The 24,386-nt window shown below is 34.8% G+C and overlaps 3 protein-coding genes across 3 annotated transcripts; 1 reads left to right on the forward strand and 2 right to left on the reverse strand.

Moving 5' to 3' along the window:
- The first annotated feature begins 1,438 nt into the window (after window positions 1-1,438).
- LOC125214477 (uncharacterized) lies at window positions 1,439-5,780 on the forward strand. The gene is made up of 4 exons (XM_048115522.2): window positions 1,439-2,457; window positions 2,537-2,686; window positions 4,617-4,802; window positions 5,388-5,780. The coding sequence occupies exons 1-4, from the start codon at window positions 1,489-1,491 to the stop codon at window positions 5,466-5,468; spliced, it is 1,386 nt and encodes a 461-aa protein (XP_047971479.1). The 5' UTR covers window positions 1,439-1,488; the 3' UTR covers window positions 5,469-5,780.
- A 3,364-nt stretch (window positions 5,781-9,144) lies between these two features.
- Window positions 9,145-12,327, reverse strand: LOC125212954 (uncharacterized). Its single transcript, XM_089067172.1, has 3 exons — window positions 12,174-12,327; window positions 11,578-12,063; window positions 9,145-9,625 (listed from the first exon to the last, which is right to left on the reverse strand). Exons 1-3 carry the CDS (start codon window positions 12,271-12,273, stop codon window positions 9,357-9,359), a joined length of 855 nt encoding a protein of 284 aa, XP_088923298.1. The 5' UTR covers window positions 12,274-12,327; the 3' UTR covers window positions 9,145-9,356.
- Window positions 12,328-19,149: 6,822 nt separating this feature from the next.
- Window positions 19,150-23,833, reverse strand: LOC125215337 (peptidyl-prolyl cis-trans isomerase FKBP62-like). The gene is made up of 13 exons (XM_048116724.2): window positions 23,469-23,833; window positions 23,298-23,384; window positions 21,823-22,083; window positions 21,675-21,749; window positions 21,503-21,583; window positions 21,234-21,428; window positions 20,792-20,881; window positions 20,530-20,705; window positions 20,312-20,434; window positions 19,960-20,234; window positions 19,746-19,866; window positions 19,620-19,662; window positions 19,150-19,393 (listed from the first exon to the last, which is right to left on the reverse strand). Exons 1-13 carry the CDS (start codon window positions 23,662-23,664, stop codon window positions 19,257-19,259), a joined length of 1,860 nt encoding a protein of 619 aa, XP_047972681.1. The 5' UTR covers window positions 23,665-23,833; the 3' UTR covers window positions 19,150-19,256.
- Window positions 23,834-24,386: the final 553 nt, after the last annotated feature.

Below are 24,386 nucleotides of genomic sequence, written 5' to 3' on the forward strand. Positions count from 1 at the left end.
TGTTAATTGACATTAATACCTTCGTAATCTAGTTGATCTTGACCCTTAATTTAAAGATGTAAGAGCATCCACAATAGTATACTAGCGCGCGGACTAGCGACCGGCGAGCTGCTCGTCCATCGCGCTAGTCCACTACTGCAACCGGCGATGAAACGGACGACCTCTTGTCCGTCGGATAAAGCGGTCGTCCGTCCTCTCGTCCATCGGCTAGTCCGCTATTGTGGGATCCCAACGGACTAGTGTTTTTTTCGATATTTTTTTTTTCAAAACTCTATATATACGGCTCGTTGCACTTCATTTTCATTTGCACCACTTGTATTAACGAGTTTCTCTTCTTTCTCTTTACATTTCTCTCTACATCCTGAATGGCTGATGCGGGTGGTAGTGGTGCGGGTGCTGATGAAGTACGCCGATGAATTAACGAAGAGTTGCAGGCCTATACGTCCGCGGAGATAAATCGCCTGATACAGGCGGTCCTACAGCAACAGCAGCCGGCGGTACCTCACGCCATCCAGCATCGAGCTGTAGTTGAATAGGCGTTGGTCCGACCATCAGTTTCGCCGCTAACGGCAACAACACAATTAGAGGTACTATTTGGCGGATGTGATATACCCTAGGTGACCCGTCTTTGTGAAGACGAGATCCAAAGAAGATCTACTTTGCGCAACGACAAGAGTCAACGCGCAAGGATGTGAAGCGGACATTTGGCGTGCTCCAGGCTCAATGGGCGGCGGTGAAGGGTCCAACACGGTTATGTATGACGACTGCATTGCTGATGTTATGTGCGCGTGTATTATCATACACAACATGATCGTCAAACAAGAAGGTCTAGAACTGACTGATTGAGCCAATGAAGATGCTGATGTTGTCAGTCCAAGTCACGGCGTGGTCACCGCCAATGAACTAATGAGGATACCTCACAGGGACGCTGATTGGGTCCGTGCATTTGCCGACATGCGCCAATAAAAATCCATATTCGACTCCAGTAGGATATAATTGAAGAGTTGTGGGCGCGGAGGAGTGCACGTTGATATTTATAATATAATTTGTGGAAATCATTGTTTTTTTGGTTGATTTGTACTTTTTCAATTGTTTTTTTATTTAATAAAATTATGATTGCATTTTCTCCGTATTCGTGTCGAAATTTTAATTCCGTATTTGTGTGAATTTGTAAATTTGTTTGTTGGGATGTCCTAGTACTTGTCCACTATTATGCAGTGAGATTTTGTAGTGATGTGGCAGTGCAGTAGAATGTCCTAGTGACGTGGCATGAGATGTTTTTTACTAGTCCTATGCTAGTCCACAGATGCTCTTAAACCTATATTATTTAGTAGTATTATCAATTTACAGGGTGAATTAGAATATAAAACACTCCTACTACTTATATCCATTTGCCAATTGAAAATAAAAAAAAAATAAAGTAGAAACAATATAACAATAAATTGATCGAAGAGAAGAGATCTCTCTACTCCAAAACCCCTCAACAGAATGAGAAGAAGCATCTCCAAAATCCCTTATCGCCCTTCGATTTCCGCCGCTCTCTCCACCTCATCAGGCGGCGGAGGTAGAGGCCGCGGCGCTCCTTCACATTTCCAGTTCACCGTCGACACCCCACCGGAAGACGAATCCAAAAATTCCAACCGCGACGCCGCTTCTCCGCCGCCGCACGGCCATGGTCGCGGCAGAGGTATTCCTCCTTCGTTCTCTTCCTTCGTCAACAATGAATCAAACCCCTCCACATTCGGCCGGGGCCGCGGCATTGGTTTTGTTCCCCCAAATTCCTTCTCGCCGCGGCGAGAAGAATCTGCAATTCAATCGCCGCAACAACCTAATCCCAAAATGTCGTTCCTGTCGAAGTACGAAGAAGCAGAATTGGATTCCGCTGGATCAGAAGCTCCTCCTGCCCCAATCAAGTCGGTTCCATCGAGTATCTTCAATGTTTTGTCGGGTGCTGGTCGGGGGAAGCCCGACACACCCCCTGCGTCGCAACCGGAGAAGCCGAAACCCCGTGCTTCGGAGCAGCGCCGGTCATCTAATGAGGGCACTGCTCGAGTGCAGTTGAGTGAAGAGGAGAAAGTGAAAAAGGCGATGGGAATATTGTCAAAAAGAGACGTAGGTGGAGGGGGAGCTGGCCCCGAAGTTAGAGCTGAAAGATGGGGAGGAGGGAGAGGAAGTGGACGAGGAGGAGGAGGCCGGGGAAGAGGAAGAGGGATGGCGAGAGGAAGAGGAGGAAGGGGAGGATACGGTGGAAGAGGAAGCCGAGATGATAGATATGGGGATGCAGAAGATGAACCTGCTGAGTTTTTGGGGGACCCGGCTGCTGAGGAGAAAGTGGCTAAGAGACTGGGGCCGGAGGTTATGAGCAAACTGTCAGAAGAGTTTGAGGAAATGTCGAGCAGAGTGTTGCCGTCTCCTATGGACGAAGCTCTTCTGGAAGCATACGAAACGAACATAATGGTAATCTGGTTTGTTTTTTATTTAGATCGGATGCCTGAGATTAGTAAACTGGTTGCTTATGTTGGGGTTTGTTATGCAGATTGAATGTGAGCCGGAGTACTTCATGGAAGAGTTTGGCACGAGCCCCGATATTGATGAGAAAGCTCCTATTCCTCTTCGTGATGCACTTGAGAAGATGAAGCCATTCCTTATGGCATATGAAGGGATTCAGAGTCAAGAAGAGTGGGAGGTAAAACTTGTACCTACTTATGGTTCCTGTCAATTTAAATATATAATTGGTTCCTTTAAGCTTTTATTATGTGTCCTAAATTAAGTAGGGCACCTGATGATTTTTCATTTGAATTCTGAAACTTAAATGTATAAGTTTGTCCAGAGAATTGAACTTTCTATGTTGGTGGTGTGCGGGGTAATTTATATAGGTCACATATATTTAGTACTCCCTCAGTCCCTCGCTAAGCGAGGCTCTCTTTTTTGCACTCTTTTTGAAAAAATAATATCCAATAGTTAAAGTCGAGAGAAAATAAAGTAAAAGAGGAAATAATGTAGAGAAGACTCTTCTTTACATTATTCTCTCTCTTACAATATTAAAGAACTCTTTCAAGTCCTGGGAAATCAGAACTCGATGTTAGTAATTGTGATTCTGTTCTTAAAATGGCAGAGGTAAGTAGCAGGATGTTATTTTAGGGGAAAAGCTTGCAGGAGACTGAAAAAAGCTCCTTTTCTGCTATAATGCCCTTTTTGTGACCATTCTGTACACCTTTTGCATTTGTCTTGTGGGGTTTTTAGTAGCCCCCATTTTGCATATATTACCTCATTATTCGACTTAGAAATCACACAGTGTCTGTGTCCACAAATAAGTGAGGTTTGTGAGTGAGAAAGATTGGATGGCTTTGTGCTTCAAATTTGGAGGGTCCCTGGTCATGGTAATCAGTACAAGACGGCTCCATGGTGGTGGAAAAATTGAAAGATATACAAGATAAAATAAAAAAGTAGATGAAAATTGTAATTTTGGTTTCTGCTTTCCTGAGTGGTACAGAATATCTGCATGTGTTGTTGATTTAAAGCTAGTATTGGTCTTAAACCCTAAACCTATTTTTCTCTTTTTCCTTTTATTTTTGGGTCAGGTTTTGTAGTTTCAATATGTTTTGTCTCTAGCCTGTACTGGAACAAACTGGAGATTATGAAATCTGAATGACTCATTTTGAATACTCGGCATTATTTAGGAAGGTTCTGAAGTTGGTTAGTGCATCTATTATTGGTTTTATGATTCTTACAACTTCATTTCTTAACAGTGCACACAAATAACATATGTAGTACTCCCTCCGTCCCGCCATAAGCGAGGAGTTTCTTTTGGGCACGAGATTTAAGAAAATGTATTTAAAGAGTTAAGTGAATAGAATGAAATAGAGAAGTCAAGAGAAGAATTAAGTAGGTGAGAGAATAAAGTAAGAGATAGGAAATGTGTTGCTTTTTGCTAAAAAGGAAATGCTTCATTTTAGGTGGGATGTCCCAAAAAGCAATGTGAATCGCTTATGGTGGGATGGAGGGGGAATAATTTGGTTTCATTACAAGTTTTTTCACTTCATTATTATTGTCATTGACTTAGTGAAAACATCCTGAATAAGCAAACACTGGTTTAATACTAATATTATTAATGAGATACTAAAAATGAATAGCTTCTCCTGCTGCTTTAGCATATTTGATAGGAAGAAAACGCTAATGCCTCATATATAATCAAATTCAGGACACTGATTAATTTTCTGTTGAAGTTTTATTATATTATTATTATTATTATTGTTATATTATTACCATAAATATTCTAGCTGGAGAAAGCATGTAAATTATTTTACGTTTGCCTTGTTTTGCATCAAATTACGTTCTCTGAGAGAGGAACAAAGAATGAGATGGCTTGGTTTGTTTTGTTTTAATTCTGCCTTGGATATGGTGATGGTCATATTGTTTTATGAAGTATTCCGTAATTTGTTTTAACAATTTATGCATTTTTAGTTACTCTATGAAGGCATGTTTCGATTCTTATTGCAAGCATGTTGCTCTGATGCGTTTCTCACTCTTGTATTCTCTTATTCCATGAGATTAGGATGTTCATACTACATCCTTTGCATTAGTAACTTTACTGGTTTGACTTATATTCTATCTAGGAAATTATGGAAGAAACAATGAAGAGGGTTCCTCTTATGAAATCAATTTTAGACCATTATGCTGGTCCAGATAGAGTGACTGCGAAGCAACAACTAGGAGAGCTTGAACGAGTGGCTGAAACTCTCCCAGCTAGCACACCTGCTTCTGTGAAACGTTTTACTGACCGTGCTGTTCTCTCGTTGCAGGTAAAAACTCTGGCATCTTGAATGTATTAGCATGTAGGTGGCCCCTTGATTTGGGTGTAGCATGTTTTGGATGACTTCTTAACTTGGGTTGAGCTATAATGAGAGGCTCACTGGATAATGATCTTGTTGCCAGCTGTTGATAAATGATTAAATTGATAGACTTGGGGTGAATTTATTTAGACAAGAAACAATTAGAAATTTAATTCAACACCTCACACAAGGAGTAACTGGAAAACTCCTGCCATAGTGTAGCTATTCTTGAACCAATGATAAACCAGAATTAATAACCCTAGATGAAAAACAAAATATAACATACTAAGCCCAGCAACATTTTTATCCATCCCAAGCCAAACTTCCATACATTTGTTTTTCTGGTTGTCTATATTTTGTTATTCTATGTGTCTCATTTCAATGATAATCTAGAGTTCAATATCTTTTATTCTCGTAGTAGTTTTGTCTGACATTCAAGCTTTGATTCATTGGAAATTTGAATGTTTTAAAGGGGCACTGTTTCTGTGTATGATATTTCATAGTATCTCATTGTTATCTCGTCTTTTTTGTATTTAACCAATTGGAATTATACAGAGCAATCCAGGATGGGGATTTGACAAGAAATGCCAATTCATGGATAAGCTGATAATGGAAGTTTCTCAACAGTACAAGTGAGCTTTGGATCCTCGTATATATTCTGCTTAAAATGAAACTTGATTCTTCCAATGATTGAAGAAGGGCTGTCACTCGGTTTTGTCCTTTTAAAGTTGATCGCAGATCAAGGTTGTCGGATTATCTTTTTGGATATTCTTCGTGTAGGAGATTTTGTCCTGAGCACTCTTGGATTAGTTGGTACGTTTCATTTCATAAGCATATGCCAAATCCAACATTTATCACAGAGCATCAAATTGGTCAGAGAAAGGATATATGTTTTGAACCTCAAGTTGGTGCTTAGCAAATTTATTTGAGTTTTTGGCATTGGGTTTGTGATCTGATCGATTTAATCATTTCTTTGTATTTATCATATGCTAGTGTCTTGCCACTTGAGGATCATAGGGCTAAGTTATAGACTGATTTGCTGGGTAGGAACGAGTCCCTAAACTCAATGTTCCCAATTTTCTGCAATATTTCACCCTTTGAAAATGAGAGAGTAAACGAGAGTGAGTCGATCTACTTATCAGTGGATCACTGCATCTTGGCACATCAAAACAGGTGGGGTGGGTCTTGACACTTCTATTAAATTGAGGGAGGCTCCGTTTCTTTTCAATCATACAAATTTATTTCAATATCTCAAATAGATATTTAGAATTTCAAATATCCCACATAGGATTTCACTTTTCCATTTTTGAACAAAGTCGTCCTCATATTAACACCTATAAAAACTACTTTAATCTTTCTACTTAAAACACAAAACAAAACCTCTTAAAATATCGTGTAATCTCACAAGTATGACATCTTTTGTAGAACAGAGTATTATACTACTACTTTTTTCAATAGAGAAAAGTAAAGATGACTAATGTTTTTTATTACTAGTTTTGTACAATGCATATTGCAAGTTTGCACACAGATGAAAGTGAAAAGTATTTGACAAAAAGCTTCATATTTTACATCCCATATTCTGTTTTTCGAAGAAATTTTAGGCGAGGATTTGCTTAGTCTTGCACTTTTTAGCGGCAATTGACTGGTTCTATGTTCATTTTGGCCAATACTCAAAATTAATCATATTCGCGAATTAGTGATTTCTAATATTGAGGATTCTAACTAATTAAAAATACTTTTTCCAAAAAAAAAAAAATGTGACATCTTTTGTGGAACAAACTAAAAAGGAAAGTGTGACATCTTTTGTGGGATGGAGGGAGTAGTATATTGCAAGTGGACTGCGACGATCGTATAATTTTCGTTCATTACGAAATAAAAAAATGGCATTTTCTCAAGGAAAAAAAAGTACGCATGAAAACTTGACAACCACCAACTCTCTCTGAGTATTTTGTTTACCGTTATTTCATATTTGTATTATGGAAATTTTAGTTAATTTGACTTAAACCCAAACCTTATACTCCCTCCGTCCCATTGAAGATTACTCACTTTCCTTTTTGGTTTGTCCCAATCAAGATGACTCATTACTTAAAATGGAAACACTTTTATCTCTACTTTATTCCCTTTCTCTTACTTTACTCTCTCCTCTTACCACACAAAATATAACTGCATAAAATCTCGGGCCGCCCAAGGAAGGGGTCATCTTCCTTGGGACTGAGGGAGTACTATATATACGCCCCCTTCTTACTAAATCTGTCTCTGCCTCAAATTGTTGGATCAATTCTCCAAGAATGGGGCGCGGGAAATTAAAAATGGAGTTGGTTAAGAAGGAGAAAGCAAGATTGGCAGCTTTGAAGATGAGAAAGGGAGGCTTAGTGAAGAAAATTGAGCAACTCACCACTCTCTGCGACGTCCCCGCCTGCATGATCATCCACGACCCCTCCACCAACTCCTCCTTCATCTGGCCGGATGATTTCGCCCAAGTCCGCCGCCTCATCGACTCCTACAAGCCCAATCCCACCGCCGATTTCTTCAAAGGGCGGCAGAAGGAACTCGCCAAGACCAAATATGACGATAGCCTCGACCTCATGGACGAGTCCCAGTTGCTGGAATTGGGCCAGGCCGTGCGATCAAGAATCGACTTCTTGTCGATGGTGAAGAAGGAGATTGATGTGGTGTTGGATTTGGACGAGTTTGAGCACATTGATCAAGATGATATATTTTCTGCTGCTGATGATGTTATGGTGAAGGAGGAGAAGGATGTGCTTATTGATTTGGATGAGATTGAAGAAATTGATCAAGATCATATCTTTTCTGCTGCTGATGATGTTATGGCTGCAATGGTGAAGGAGGAGAATGATGTGTTTATTGATTTGGATGAGATTGAAGCAATTGATCAAGATGCTATCTTTTCTGCTACGAGCGCCAACACTCAACTTCCGGTGCCGGACTACTACTGCCCGCTGCCTCTGAATCAGCCGACGCCGTTCATGGATCACAATTATCTCGACTATGCGAATGAGAATGTGAATTGGTGTGCTGATCAAAATCTCAACTGTTCTTCAGTGGATGTGAATTGGTTTGCTGGGGATGGTGGTGGTGTCTTAGCTAGCTATCTCTGGCACTTGATGCTGCTGCTAATTGTGTATCCCCATTTTTTATTCTCTTTCCTTTTGTGGATCTTTGCCACTTCGGAATTTTGTCAACTTAACTGTATATGGTTGAGTTAGGCTATAAATTGTTAATATTCAAGAAGAGAATTGCACTGTGTTTTCCATTATCATTCAGTTACATAGTATAAAAAGATCCCACTTTTGAATTTTCGGTTTTACACAAGCTCTAAAGCAGAAATATTGATGATGATGACAAGAAAGGATAACGCTTTTTTTTTTAACAGGGGATCTTCAAAATTACATGCTACACAAAATTATACTATATCCAAACATAAGTTAATCAGACCCTCATATAGTATTTAGTTGTGGGTAAAAACTCAGAAAGCTTTGCAGAGATAGTAAAGCAAATCTATGTAGATTTTCAAGCATCTTCTTTTTGGCTCTTATCTGTCTGTAAACTCAGCCAATTGGTAGTCTGCAGCACCATTTTGTGCAAGCTCTTCTTCTATGACTTGAGCTGAACAGATATAAGAAGACTAACATAACTTCATCTCAGTATATCATTCATCTTCATCATATTCTTTCATCGATTGCCGAAACACCAGAAGCAAGGGCTGCTCTAGTCTCCCCACTGATATAAATTTGATTTAATATGGTGCTTAAATTACAATTTTAGTGTTTTTTTGGGTATGCTGTAAATAGTTTGGGCCTTGTAATATTTTGAATATGAATGCCTAAGTACATCAATTGCTGAACTACTATTAAATACTCCAAAGCTTTGACTACAATACTTGATCATGTTCTTCCATATTTTGGATTACATACATATGCAAAAATGCTTCTGGTTTTTAAATTTTTTACTATTGTTTCCAAACTGATTACACTTGTAAAATTTATCATCAAGAATTGAGCCTTGGATGTTTGCCTTGTCATTTGTTTTTTCACCTATGTTTTGCCTCAGTTCATAATCTATTTCAAGTTTCCTACATGGATGTGATGCTTTGAACATGTGTTGCGAAGATATTCACCCATTTGTTGTTTAATGTATATACTAAGTGCATGTTTGGTAGGGATAACGGTAAGATAGTTAAGTAATCATGGTTAAACTCGGTGTAGCTCACTTGGTAAAATATTTTCCCTCCATCTAATAGGTCGACGATTCGTGCCATCTGAGTGTGTGTGTCATGCGTTTGAACCCAATATAAACAGTATACTTAAACTCATTTCATACTTAGAATATGCCATATATATATGTATACACATACAAGAAGTGAAATTCACAAAGAAGGAACAACTAATGTATGTCCACATTATTCATAATTTTCATGCAAGCTAATTTTTTTTCAAATTTAATATGCAACTACTTTTATGATAGTTTTGTCATAAGCACCCATATATAGCGCAATCGCCTCCCTTATTTGCCACCCCCTCCGCCTCCATAGCCACCCCCGTGGCCACCGCCATAGCCACCTCCTCCGCCACCGCCATGGCCTCCCCCATAACCACCCCCATGGCCACCCCCATAGCCACCTCCTCCACCACCCCCATGGCCACCCCCATAACCACCTCCACCTCCATGGCCACCCCCATAGCCACCCCCATGACCACCCCCATGACCACTCCCTCCATAGCTTCTGTACCCTTCTTGGTTGACGATGGAACTTGTCTTCTCAGTATCTATAGCTGAGTAAATTCACATAGATCAAATATAGTTAGATTGAGTTACCAAATTTTTTTTTGGATTGAATAATAATATTTGAAAAACAACTTATATTTGATAAATCATACTACTACTTGATAATTACAAACAAATTGAAAATGAGAAAAAAAAAATAGCTAAATTCTTTAGGTAATTTACAATATTGATCATAATTTTAAAGAGAGTGTACAATTTAAGGGTATTTTTTTTTATATATAGTTTTCCTAATATTTGTTGGTTAAGAATTATTTTAGATGTACAAATCTACATATAGATGAAGTTCGAAGTTTATTGTTTCTTTTTAAATATAGAAAGTCGAATTTTGTTGTTAAATGGAAATGTTTGGTAATGTATTTATATACCATAATTAAAATATTAATTCTTTTACCGTTTATCCTCATATTGCACGTTTGTTTACAAGAAAGTACTAATAAATTGGGTTATTTCTCCTCTCATAAATTATATACGCTAATGGACTTGGTTATGCAATGTTTTATGGAATGGAGGAAGTATTAATGTTACAATACTTTTAAATGGATAAAATAAAATAAAATTTTTAACAGAGTTATCTAAATTGATCGTGTTCACACTTGATGCTACTCCTATTTAGTTGTGTATTAATTTGTAATTTATTATAATCATCAAATCAATTTGAAATTGAAAACTTTTAAAAAAAGTACTGTTCAAGCAATTTGCACCAGTGTGATCATACAACTCCTCTATTCCATTTAAATGGCCTATTATATTTAGTAATAAATGTTCATTAATGAGCTGTTCGATAAAATTAGAATGAGAAATCAGCTTTTTTTTGGGAGAACACGTTTTTGTGGGGTTTAATTTGGGGTGGGAATACGAGTATCTGTGGATACCCGACTCGAAAAAACCAGGTACCCATACCCTAAAATAATCTAAATGTCTATCCAAAACTCGACCCGATATATTTTCGGGTATTCCAATACCCGTCTCGGGTATCCATATCCGACGTATCGGGTACCCAAATACCCGACTCTTTACATGCGTTAATAACTAATAAAAAAATCAAATTTTATATATTAATATAATACGGAAATATTTAAATTGACTAATATTTTTAATGTTGCATTTATAAAACTAAAAAAAATGGTCACTTTTATTTTAAAGTATACGATTATATTTATGGGAATTGGTTATGCAATATGTAAGTAAAATAATAAAAGTTACACATTTAATTAAACTGTAGAAGCAACAGATAATATAATTCAAAAGTCAAAATAATTATTCCAAAGGATGAATGCGAGGAGAGAGTTTGGAGAAACCGTGACCTAGAGTAAGAGAGATTGACTTATTTATATAAATTTAGAAAAAGTTAACTCAGTAAGTTGGAATTAATAAATAAATTAGTCCAACTCTTGAAGCCCAAAACGGCTAAACCTAATTTTTAAAAAAATTTAAATAATAAATTGGATATTCGGGTAATACAATACCCATTCGGGTTACCCAATACCCGATTTATCTTAAATTTCAATATCCAATCTCATACCCAATCCCATTAAATTGGATATTGGGTATCCAATACCCGGCGGATATCGGGTTGAGTACGGGTAAACCCAATACCCGATATTCGTATTCCCACCCCTAGGTTTAATTATATGTTGAGTTTCTGATTTGAATGGTGATGTAAACAAAGAGTATCAAACTTTTCCATAAAATTTCAATATTACCAATTAAATTATTTTTATGTGCACACTATTATTCATTCTATATATTTGTACTTGCTCTCAGTCTATGAGTTCCATTTTACTTTTGTACAGAGTTTTAATAAATGTAAAAGAAAATAGATTGTAAAGGTTAATCATGTAAAATGTGATATCTACTTATTATTTCTAATAAAAATGAAAATAGACTTTCCGTATGAAACGAACAGATTAATATTTATTGTTATAGAAAAGAAGCTTACATGGATTGACGACATCTGAACCAACTCTGTTACCATTATAGTCATCTCCACCGCCATAACCACCACCGCCTCCATAGCCGCTACCACCACCGCCTCCATTGCCAGAACCACCTCCATAGCCGCTACCACCACCACCTCCATTGCCAGAACCACCTCCATAGCCGCTACCACCACCACCTCCGTTGCCAGAACTACCCCCATAGCCACTACCACCACCACCACCTCCGTTGCCAGAACCACCTCCATAGCCACTACCAGAACCACCTCCATAGCCATTGCCACCACCTCCACCTTCTCCATAGCCACCCCCACCGCCTCTGCCTCCTCCGTCACCATAATCATTGTAACCGCCGCCACCTCCTCCTCCTCCTCCTCCTCCTCCTCCTCCTAGTCCGTATTCACCGTGTTTAAAACCTCTATGGTGTAATTTTCCAAAACATTTGGAATCATTTACAGCGGCCTCATTACTCCCTTTACCCTCATTACCTAAAAAAACGCGGAAATATAACATTTATCTTTATTCTATTCAAAATTTAGGTAAAAAAGTATTTAATTGCACATATAAATCATATAGAAATGATGCACATAGAGCTTACGTGGGACATCGATTGTGTTGGAAATGCGAGTCGAATCTGAGAAAACAAGAAGAAGCATAACACTCAAAATGGCAACACCAATATTAATTTTGAAACCCATTTTTGTAAAGTTTGCAAAAGAATTACACAAGTGATGATATTAGTTATATTTCTCTTGCCTATTTATAAGCAATTGATACATGTTTTATTGGATAATTTATGACGAGGCCAAAATTAGTTGGCTGTTGAAAACAAGAGTCACAAGACTAATCCAAGTCCAACCTATCTTAATTTAATTAGGTAAGAATAACTAAATGCTACTAACAATAGTGTTGGGACAATAATCTAATTTTACAATTATTACCTAGAATTCACTAATCCGAGTCAAATTTATTGTTCGTTTTGTATTTCATTTATAATTTTTGTGTTACAGAATCATTATTTGGGGTTGATCATTCCTAACGACAAGAATTTCATATTATAATATAATTAATTAAGATTGTATTATATAAGTAAAAATTTATTTTGGTATAATTATAATAATGAAATACAAATAATGTGACATAAATTTGCGACAATGGATCTCTTAAGTTGTTGTGACGCTTTTAGTCTTTTTATTTTGTTGACTTAGTGTCATTCAATGAAATGCAATCTACTAGTAACAACTTCAATAGCTATATACTATATTTGAATTTTGAGAAACTCTACATTGTTATTTTAGCTTCTTAAATGTAAATTTTGGTAAAGTATTTGTTACTATTAAATATTAATCAGCAGTTAGATATTAATGGAGAACTAGATATAGATATGTACGCCTGTCAAATTGGGCACTCGCGGATACCCGATCCGAAAATTTTGGGTACCCGTTCCCGAATTTTCAAGAATTTAATACCCGATACCCGACCCGAAAATGATTTCGGATACCCGACTCGGGTATCCAATCCCGATTTAAGATTTTTAGATTATTTTATTTTTATTTTTTTAAGAAAATAAGCTACAAACTTTTAAAAATACAAAGTTGTTCGAATTTGATACAAACTTAGAGTAGTTCAAATTTAAGAGAAAAAAAACTACTACAAATTTTTAGAAATAAAAAATTCATAAGTTTTAACACCCCTTATTCATCCATAATAAACATCTCAATTCATACATTAATCCAAAATATGACTTAAGAGTGAAGGATTTTGGGAGTACATTTAATTAATTAATTTGTAAATAATATAATAAATACATTTATATTAAATTTAAAAAATAAAATATAAAAAATAAGGTTTTTCGGGTAATTTGGTTATACCCGATCGGGTATCAGATTATCCGATACCCGATAATCCAAAAATCCTATACCTGAACCCGATTCCGAAACCCGAAAAATCGGGTATCGAGTATCCAATTACCCGATATTTCGGATTTGGATATTGGGTATCCAATTCCCGATATCCATTATTGCCTCAGAAGTCAGAACCCGTATGGTAATCTCCAGTTCTCCACATAATTTACAACTTAAATTCGGAAATGACAAGTAAATATTGAAAAATCGTCACAAACCTCCTTTTCTTTTCTTTTTTTCTATTGCAATTTCTAGATTATTATATGATAATTTTTTAACTTTCCATATATAGAAAAGAAATAGAAAGAACGTAATCGCTTAGTAAAACTTTTAACTGAGTGTTTACTAGATTCAAATATTCAATTACTTGGATTTTAGAGGTTACAATATACTTATTAGTTCTACAATTAAATTTTAAGCTTTACTTTTTTTTGCAAATTTAATGATTTTTTCAAATATTTGTAATTTACTGTGTTCTTTCCATTTCTAGCATTTCAAACTTTCAAAATCACACCGCTGTGTGTTGTCACAGTCTTAGACTACTAGTTACAATTAGAACTTTTTCAATTTCTTCTAAAAATGTTATGATATAAACATATGTCGTATTTCTAATTTGATATAAATATTAGTAGAATTTTTGGTAAATTCGATGACGAAAGATTGCTATGATTTTTATGGTCCAGATTTTTTCCACAAAAGATTCTAAAAATGAAAGAACACTCCTACAAGAATAACTTTGCTTACATTCAATATTTATTGTTATATTTTTAAATTTTTTTCTTCAATGTTAATATATATTGGCCAGTGTTTCTATTAATGTAAGTGTTACTTTAAATATATTGAGTTGAATTATTATATACTACAGTACTAATTATATATTTGTAGTACTATAAAAAAAAGTTTTCATCATGAAACATTATGGATCCCATATAAGATTATGTAGTCAGTGTGGATGAATCCTAAGAATAAATGCAATTTTATCATATCCATGGAATTTAATTAGATCTTGTTAGACTAACAATGAATTTTATTTGTGCGACATATACAGCTCATCTAAACGACTCCCTACATATGTGTATATTAATATACAGAATTACTTGTATCGTAACAAGGGGAGTGATCAATTGATAACTCATCATTTAATTGCTAACTACAATTAATTTAAAGTCATAGGATTTTAGAAAATGTATGGTCTACAATTTGCCACGTGTAATTTTCATTTTTATTAATAAAATAAAAAAAGACAAAAAAAAAAATCCAAATTAGGATTTTGGATGAAAATATCAATATAGTGTTTCGAAAATATCAACACAATGCTTTGAGAATGTCAACACAATGCTTTAAGAATGTTAACTCATTGCTTATATTGACATTCTACATGTTTTATATTGACATATTTTATATAGTATGTTAACATTTCTGCTGTACGAAAAAATTAAAAAATTTTGAATTTTTTTTAAAATTTTAACGTCGGAACATATGCATGTAGAATATCGTTGGAATTCTTATGAAATTATCTTTAATTTGATATATGTTATATGAATTTAAAGTTTTGAGATTTCTATTAAAAGTTAGTTATAACTAAACATGTAGTTAATTGACATTAATACTCCTATTAATATTTTTTGAAATTAATCCTATGGCTTTATTGACATTTTTCATTGATCGTATTGATATTTAGAGATTGATGATCTAAGCCCTTAATATGAATATTCAATAGCTATTATTTAATTGTAGTTAACAATAATATATACGTCATGAGTAATGATAACTTAATTATTACGTAATATATTTGGCTGACTAATTTAAAAATGAAATCGTCCATTTTCCTTAAATTAATGTTACTTTTCTACCACTCAAAAAACACTTAAAACGGAGTAATAAATTAAGTCAACTTTGACGAAACTTCTGTATTTTAGGCCTCTTGGATATTAATTTTGGCGGCTTGAATGTGGAAATAGTATTAGTAGGATGGAAATAGTATTAGTAGGAGCCCGACCTATTATTAATTGAATTAAGATAAGATAAAATTCCCTTTCTATACTCTCACCCTTAATATTTACTCCACAGTTTATGTACACACGAGTTTTGAAATGTCGAGGGATGGAAAATTATACCGAAATACTGGATTTATCGTACCGAAAATATCGATTTTTCGGTATACGTAATTTTTGGTACGGTATCATACCATACAGAAAGATTCGGTACAGTAACGGTATTAGATTTCCTATACCGCCGTATACCGGTATATATCGGTACCGATTGATTATTATACATATAAACATATATTTATGTTATATTTATACTAAAATTTAAAAAGAATAACTGTATAAACAAGATTTGATTGTGATGAAGTTTAATTGTTTTCAACCTTTTGAAGTAATTGAACACTAGAATTGTTTTTTTGAATATTTTGGGTATAATAGATTTTTTCTGGTATAACAGGTATAACGGTATGTCGTACCGCAGTTCGGTATCGCGAAAACACAGTATGATAACGGTATCAAAAACTACCATACCGAATTTTCGGTATACCAAACTCTGATATACAGAAAAATTCGGTACGGTATCGATATGTTATTTTGTCATACCGTAACTTTTGGTACGGTATACGGTATGACACTCATAGTATGATATACCGTACTGAACCACCCCTAATGTTGATGGTACTTTTTAGTATGGTAGCTACTAATTACGCAGTATTAATTATAACTAAACTAAAAAAGTTCCGAGTCCAAATTTATTTTTCTTTGAAAAAGTAAATAACCAAGTTTACCGAAACTTCCACGCATTAGTTAAAAACTTACTATCTGTATGCGACTAGAAGTCCCGATTTTCTATTTTTATCCGTCCATGAATAAGAGTCTCATTTCAAAATTACTACTATAAATAGCAAATTGGTCACATATTCCACTAACTCAATCCACTAACATATCATTTAAAACTAATGTATACAGGTTTCATATTCCATTAATTTTCTTTCATTCACTTTTTTTAGCATTAAAACTCGAGCTGAAAAAAATGGGACACCTATTGCGGACAAAGGGAGTACTATTATATTTATTTGATGAAAAATAACTTTGGCTAAATAAGAGTCGTGCTTAAATATAGCGTTTATATCATGCAGGTATAATATCTGTTTTCTTTTTATTTTTTTTACTTTTAATACTCATATTGTCACCAATGAGATTTTTTTTTTTTGAACGAAAGAAATATTATATTTTGCTAAAAAATTAAATGACTCACTTAAACAAGGCATCCTAAAACGGAATACAGACTCGCAAAATAGAGGGAGTAACTATTTAGAAACTCATTTGAATCAACTAGTAAAAACACATTTACCTCAATCCAAAGCGAAGATCGCATTTTTTTATAAGAAACTAGTATCATCCACGTGTGATGCATGATCCATTTTCTTTTATTTAAACTTATTTATAATGTAAAATGATTTTATAAATTCATAAAAATATCATTATATGAAATCTGAAAGGATAAATATATAAAATAAAAATAATTATTAAAAAATATAACACACAAATATATTGATAGGTGATTTTGGCAAAAAAAATATACATACATATTATTACTAACATTATGATATTTTAATTAAATTATTTATATCTATTTTATGATTAGTCAATCAATTCATAATCTTAATTGATTTTTGATTCATCTCATAAGTTATGGTAAGCTATGGAAGTAGGTAATTAAATCACCACTTTTATACATTTCTCAATCCCATCACAAAATTTTAATGAAATTTTATATTTAAGATCGGCAACTTGGTCCTAGAATTCCCTCAGCTGCCCCTTGTTAATACACCCGCGTGATGTTCCTCCGTGCGTCGAATAGCTCGCCGGCGAAATCGCTCGACTCCTTCTCCTTGTTAAATGCCTAATCACATATGCCAAAATAACTCGATTTATCAATGAAATTTAGTGGAAGGCAGTTAAGAAACAATATATTTTTAATACGTTGATATTCAGTTTTAAATTAATTAAATAAAATTAGAATCAATATTAACAATAAACAATGAGTAACAATTTTAGTTATATGAAAATAAAAAATCTATACAAATCAATATTGAAGCATAATAAATTTGAAACAAATCACACACTATAATGTTTAAATATTAAATCATGGAGTAGGAAGATAAAAATCTATCACAATAAAGAATTAAACAGATAATTACTCATTAGTTTTAAAACTTCTTTATACACTACATTAACTTTAAAATTAAAATCAATCTCATCATTATAAACTAAAAACTTCAATGCTTCACAGTTCGTCACTCTTCAACAGAACTCATAGGTAAAATAACTCGTTTATCATCTTTAAAGCCGCCCACCTCACCTAAAACTACAATAAAATAAGGAACAAAATCAATTTGCAATACACAAAATCAATAATCAATAGCAAAGCATAAGATGAGACCCATGAAAGTACACAATCGAACAATTTACACCACACACATTCGATGAAAGGACCAAAAATATTTTTATTAGAATTCTAATCAAACGTTTAAATCAAATTTAAATGACATAGTAAAACCTTCCACTTACTCCACTTAATCACACGTGATATAGTAAAATCCCCAACTCACTCCACTTAATCACACATTTAATTACAAGAATGTGTGTGAACCAAGTCAAGGAACACTACTTAAAATACCTCCTATTCGTAAATTTCACATTAAACACACACATATTCACACAGACACATATGTATAAGTACATTCAACATAGTAAATATAACATATGACTAAGGCCAAACCAAGTCAACAATTACTATTAAAACTCCCTTAATTCACTAATATTTCTTAAATTTCAACCTAAATATCCCATTCCAATACAGATCAAGAACACAGACACAATGTGTGTGATATAATGTATGATTACTGGCGAACCAACTCAAATATTACTCCTTAAACTCCTTTAATTCACTAAGCTTCCTTCAATTCCACACTAAATATCTCATCTCAATCCCACAATAAACTCACACAAGAGACAACACACACGCATATTTGTGGGCAACTGCACAAGCGCACCTAATTTTCACACTTCCTTCCCCAACATCCTGAGCTCTCAATCTCCCAATATCTCCAGCCATATACTCCATATCCGTCGCCGATTAAGGCCCCGAATAACTGCAAAAACATGAATTACTGATTTAAGTCATCATTCGCAGTCTTCTCTAACACTTTGCTACGCATAGGATCGTAAAATATACAAGAAGACATCTATGACATCCACCACTCCACTAATCTGGACTGCTTCATGAAGTACCAACATATTACCGATAAAATATTGAGATAATGTCCCATGTTTAATTTTTTTCATTAATATTACAAAATAATTAATTAAATTTAACACCATAGTCATGAATTAATTATAGAGAAACAAAATAAATTAGTTAAATTCCATCCCTACAATTATGGAATTCAAATTTACATTTACATCCATAAAATAATTCCATCCCTACAATTATGGAATTCAAATTTACATCTATATAATAATTTAGCTTCATACAAAATAATACAGGTAACGATTCTTTTAAAATGATTACAATTAAATTATAATTGATATACCTAAATTCCCCAAAATTCTACTTATTTTCCTAAATACTCCGAAAACTTACCTTTGTTGTATAGATTAGTAATAATCGTGCCTCTGTAAAAAATACAATTTTTCCATGGCAATATAAGATTATTCATTGATATCAAGAACAGTGTCTTTCGAAATTAGCCTATTCATATAAAACAACATATCCATGCACTTTTAATAGTACATTTTTGTGTACAACACAGGAACAACAACTGCAGCTAGAATCATCAAAAGGGACAAGCCAAGCAGCATCACTCTTTGATCACACTTCTTCACCAGAGCCACTGTTTGGTTAACTTTCTCCGACAATCCTGGCCATTCAATTTTGTTAGTAATTTGGACAACTAGTTACACCAATATTATGAGACCGGCATCATAAGATGCCGTCAATTGGAATCTGACGTGACATCGGAATTTTTAGGCGCTTTCATTGGCATCTAAAAATATGATGCCACGTCAGTTTTGTTGCGAAAATCGTCAAAGTTGATGTATTTATTCACAAATTTTATATGGGAAATGATTGGATTTAGGCCTTACTATCTATTGTGAATGATGATAGACCTTGCTTTGCTGCTGCTCCCTGCAAATGTAGCCAAATTCAAGTTGGAAACCATAAAGCAAAGCAACTGACAGTCATCTCATGACACAAATTTCTCCACTTACAGAAGATGTATCTTGCTCCAGCTTGCTCATCTTTGCAATCATACTGCCATAAAATTGTGCTTCTTTCCTGTTGTATTCCTTCACTTTCTCCATCAGAGTTTTGTATCCCAATTTCACATCCCTATCATTTTAGAGAGATTATAAATCTTTGCCAATTACCGTCTACGTCAACGCCAAACTTCAAAAAAGAAGGATAGAGGTTAAGGAAGGGTACCTATTGTTAGGATCTATCTCAAGTGCTTTCTTGATATCCTTTTTGGCCAATTCAAACTCAACCAGATTGATATATGCTTGTGCCCTCCTATAAAGTGCTTTAACATTGTTAGCATCAGCTTCTAGCACTTCACTGCATAGATTTTTCGCCTCCTTGTAATCCTTCAATTTCAGTTTGCAAGCTGCATTGTTGAGGTTGCACGAGGCTTTGAGCACTTTGGCCTGTTCCTTCTCTTCCTCACTGAAAGAGAGGTCATACACAATAAACCCCACAGCCTGATAGCAATCTTGTTAGATTATTATTTGGCCAGAATTCATGGAAATTAATTTCAAACAATTTATCACGAGCTTACCTTTTCGTATCTCTGAGATGCTCGCTCATATTTTCCTGCTCGGAACCATATGTTTCCCTCCTCCTTTTTCTTCCCTGAAGCTGCAATCTTTTCCTCGTTGTTCATATCCCAGGATTCCTTTTCCTACAAAGATGGGATGTTTTTCTAATGTGATGCCCGAAAACATAGCCAATGGGAAGCTGAATGATTAAGAGTACAGATTCCATAATATCACCAACCTTAACAAAGGAAACCATCTCAACTTCATAATGTACAGCAGAATTTCCGGGTACGACAGCGAGCTCCTGTGTAGAGCCCGATTGCCCAAATGCATATTCAGGTTGTATTATTACAAGGGAAACTTCTCCTTTCTTCATTGTCTTTACAGCTCTATCAAGACCCTCTATTACTTGGTCTGAGGTAGTATTTTTATAGGAAAATCACAACACTGATAAACCAAAAGAAAAAGAAAATGCTTCTAGAGTTGTAGCATGCTATTACCTTCATCCACCCTAAACTCAAATGGTGGCTCATCATCGTAACCTTTTCTCAAAAAAACCGTTCCATCAGGAAGCTTTCCAATTAATTTAACTGCCAAATCACAGAAATAAAGAATGTTAAGTATTGCAAATGTGCAGTGTCGTTTATCTTAGAATGAATTTGGCAAAGTTCAATGCTCTACGGCATTCATGAGGGACATTCTCAGCATGTGTGCTTAAAAGTCAGCCATAAACATAAATACAACTTATTGATCAGTAATATTCATTTCTTTCTAAATTAATCAAACCTTCACCATGATATCATTCACTAGTATGCTTTTTAATTTAAAAAATGTCAAAAATCACTCATGTACAGCTATGTCCTACTCAGCATCTCATGTTTGCCATCAATAAAATAAAGCTAACCACACTAGACTTTTACTATGTGCAGATATACATCTTACCGTGAACAGTGGTACCATCATTTGGACAATCGTAACCCTCTCCCTCCTTCAAAATCTTTTTAAGAATTTTCTGGTCTTTGGCAATATCAGTCACTGTTATCCAGGACACCAATTCCAAGTTAATTTGAAGAGACGCATTGGGTGGAATATTGCCTTCATCACTGCTGACTGTTTTTCCCTTTTCTCCGAATCCATCTGTTGAAGACAGATATAGTGTAAATCTAATTGAGCCTCTTCTAAGATAGCCTTATCAACTTTAAGTCACTTACATTGAGGCTTCACGGTCAGCAGTGCTTTTTCTCCTTTCTTCATCGTCTTCACAGCTTTGGAAAGGGCATCACAGAAATAACCTGCACATAACCCATATAATATCATAAATACATCCTGCTTCACAGCTCATGCTCAGAACAACAGTAAGGATGTTCAGTTAACAACACATACCGTCTTTCACTGTAAATTCCACCCCATCTTCTTTTGACACTACTGTACCATCTTCAAGCCGGGCTTCATATTTAACTGGAATAGGAGATAAAGAGCAGATGTCATTAAAAACTCTTTAGTGCAGAGATAGATATTTTAGAACACAAACCATATACTTCATCAAGGTCTTTAGGATTCTGCCAGCCCTCTCCTTCAGCCAATACTTTCTTGAAGATACCACCATCCTTGCATATGTCTTTAACACTCGTCCAAGAGAGCAACTCTACTTCGAACTGAAGGGTTGCATTGGGAGGTATGGTTGGAGGGGATCCAGACTCTCCATAGGCAAGCTCAGGAGGAATGGTAAAGAGAGCCTTTTCACCTTTCTTCATAGTCTTAATTCCTTCATCCCATCCTTTTATTACCTGGCCTGCATAAGAAAAAGAAAGACCCATTCTGATCAGAAATCTCTCAAATCTCAAGGCTGCCATGCATTCATTAAATGATAGATAATAATGAAGTTCAGAGTCGAACCATAATCATTCATTTCAAAACTGAAAATACTATGGCATGTCAAACTAATTATATCTAATTGCAAATGAAAAAACTTGTTTATGATATCAATATTGAGGAGAATCAATGATTGATATTCTTAATCAAAATAAAGTTTTTGACATTAGCTCTTATGTTTTTAACTTGCAATGAAGTTAATCATCAATATTTTACCTTAAATAGCATATAATCCAAAGTAAGGTTAGCTTAAAATAGATTTTCAGACAGGATTCAGACAAACAAGATAAAACCAGGATAATCTTTTAAGTAAAATCTCAGATCTACATCTGACAAATTGGAACTTCAAATAGCTATTATGTTTGAGCAATGAATACGCAGGTATATGGAAAACTTTTCAGTCTACGAGGCTTGTATTATCCACATTAGGATCCAATACATCCAGATCAAAGGATGTTATATAATCCTGTTATACATCCAGATTATATATCTTACATAAACCACTACAGTTTTATAGAGATTTCAAATTTAAATTTATCGTGATTCTAAGAAAACCAACAATATATCGAAAGATAGGTCAAAGGATGCACCGGACGATGCAAACTCGGACTTATTCAGTGTTCTATATATAATAAATCAATGTGGATAAACTGATAACATAGTGCCAAATATAGTAGTATGAAAGTGGAATATATTTTTCACCTTTGTCTCCTTCACAGTAAAATACATTTCTACTCAAATGTTTAAATTACGGCTACTCTGTTGAATCAATTAAAACGTAGGAATTATTTTCACTTGTTGCCTGCAATTTCTATGTATAATGTGGCTCTTTGAGTTCAACATATAGCTTATTTCAAATTGAGCAGGATTAGTACGAACTTTGAGCAGAGCAAGAACTATCTGCTTAAGATCAGTTGTTTGCAGCCAGTTATCGAAGCAGTATTTTTCACCTACATTGGAATCTAATGTTAATGATGCAAACAAATACAGTTTAGCCAGACAATAATCTCATTACCTAATTAACCTAATATACTGTAAAACCAAGAAAATTGATTGTATTGGAACATAATCCATAACATGTTGGATGTGGATTAAAAAATGCATGATCATAGTAAAAGACAGAAACCAGCATACCTTGGCCTAACTTAAATATGAATGGACTGCCACTGTCGACGCTGGAATCAAACTTAGTCCCATCCAGCAAAGTACCCACATAATGAACTGCATCATCAGATTAAACAACACCCCGTTAAATACACGACAAATGAAGAGAAACCATGACATCCCAAATAAAAAAAGTATTACCTTGGACATCATCACCGGATTTGGGATTCTCCCAGCCATCTCCGTCTTTGAGGAGCTTCTTCTTCAGACCGTTGCTGCCGATTTGTGTCTCTTCTCCCACTTTGAGAATCGGGTCTACCTCTGGAAGGTCAGCTGCCTCCATTTCATTGGTCCCAGCCGCTGGGAACTCAAAATCGTCATCCATATCGAAAGCCATCTATGCAAATAGTAGCAATATTTTATCACGCGGAGAGAAAAAAATAGATTGATCGCACCATCTAGAGAAGGGAGTTGGATATGTAAATGGGGGAGTGTTTCTAGAGACTTCTATGCTCTCTCGTCGCCTCATCGCCATAGTAGACTAGTAGTAGATGGGTGTTTACTCTAAACAATAGCCCAACAACTGTAGAATTTAAAAATACTGCTATTTAACTAATACTCGTCATTAAATATGAATTCATATTTGATCCAAATTTATTAACACTTCATGATGATTATATCAGGCAGTAGAAAATAGAAAATGTTTAAATTGTGAATATTTGCAGTACTTAATGTTTTGAGTTAAAATAAAAAAATTCAAAGCATCATTAGTACTACTACGAAACAAATAAATACTAGAAGTAGTAAGTGATAATTCTAATATTTGAAAAAAAAGAAAAGAAAAAACAATGAATAAAGTTACAAATGAAAATTTGGCAACCTTGGTTTGAGGGGACACGCTTATAATTAACACAAACTGACGAAGTTGCCTTTAAATTGTTAACCATTAATCCATTATGGTAGCTGATTCACTAACTAAATTCAAGAGTAAATAAAGAATTCGATGTTTTAACTACCTCGTTTATCCAAATTTGACTTGGTTAGCACTTGCATAAAGTTAAATTATACTTTCATGGACTTCATTCTCACTAGTCCATAATGATAATGAGCAACTTAGAT

This window comes from Salvia hispanica, chromosome 3 (assembly GCF_029641045.1).
Source record: "Salvia hispanica isolate PSC_SH4W2 chromosome 3, Shi_PSC_v1, whole genome shotgun sequence".
Taxonomy (NCBI): domain Eukaryota; kingdom Viridiplantae; phylum Streptophyta; class Magnoliopsida; order Lamiales; family Lamiaceae; genus Salvia; species Salvia hispanica.

Coding starts and splice junctions, on each gene's coding strand:
- LOC125215337 (XM_048116724.2), bottom strand. CDS start 23,664: ATGGCTTTCGATATGGATGACGATTTTGAGTTCCCAGCGGCTGGGACC. Junction 21,584..21,674: donor GGAATTTACAGTGAAAGACG/GTATGTGTTGTT, acceptor GGTTATGTGCAG/GTTATTTCTGTGATGCCCTT. Junction 20,435..20,529: donor AGATGGTTTCCTTTGTTAAG/GTTGGTGATATT, acceptor CCATCTTTGTAG/GAAAAGGAATCCTGGGATAT.
- LOC125212954 (XM_089067172.1), bottom strand. CDS start 12,273: ATGGGTTTCAAAATTAATATTGGTGTTGCCATTTTGAGTGTTATGCTT. Junction 12,064..12,173: donor CAACACAATCGATGTCCCAC/GTAAGCTCTATG, acceptor GCGTTTTTTTAG/GTAATGAGGGTAAAGGGAGT. Junction 9,626..11,577: donor TTCAGATGTCGTCAATCCAT/GTAAGCTTCTTT, acceptor GAATTTACTCAG/CTATAGATACTGAGAAGACA.
- LOC125214477 (XM_048115522.2), top strand. CDS start 1,489: ATGAGAAGAAGCATCTCCAAAATCCCTTATCGCCCTTCGATTTCCGCC. Junction 2,458..2,536: donor CATACGAAACGAACATAATG/GTAATCTGGTTT, acceptor TTTGTTATGCAG/ATTGAATGTGAGCCGGAGTA. Junction 2,687..4,616: donor AGAGTCAAGAAGAGTGGGAG/GTAAAACTTGTA, acceptor TATTCTATCTAG/GAAATTATGGAAGAAACAAT.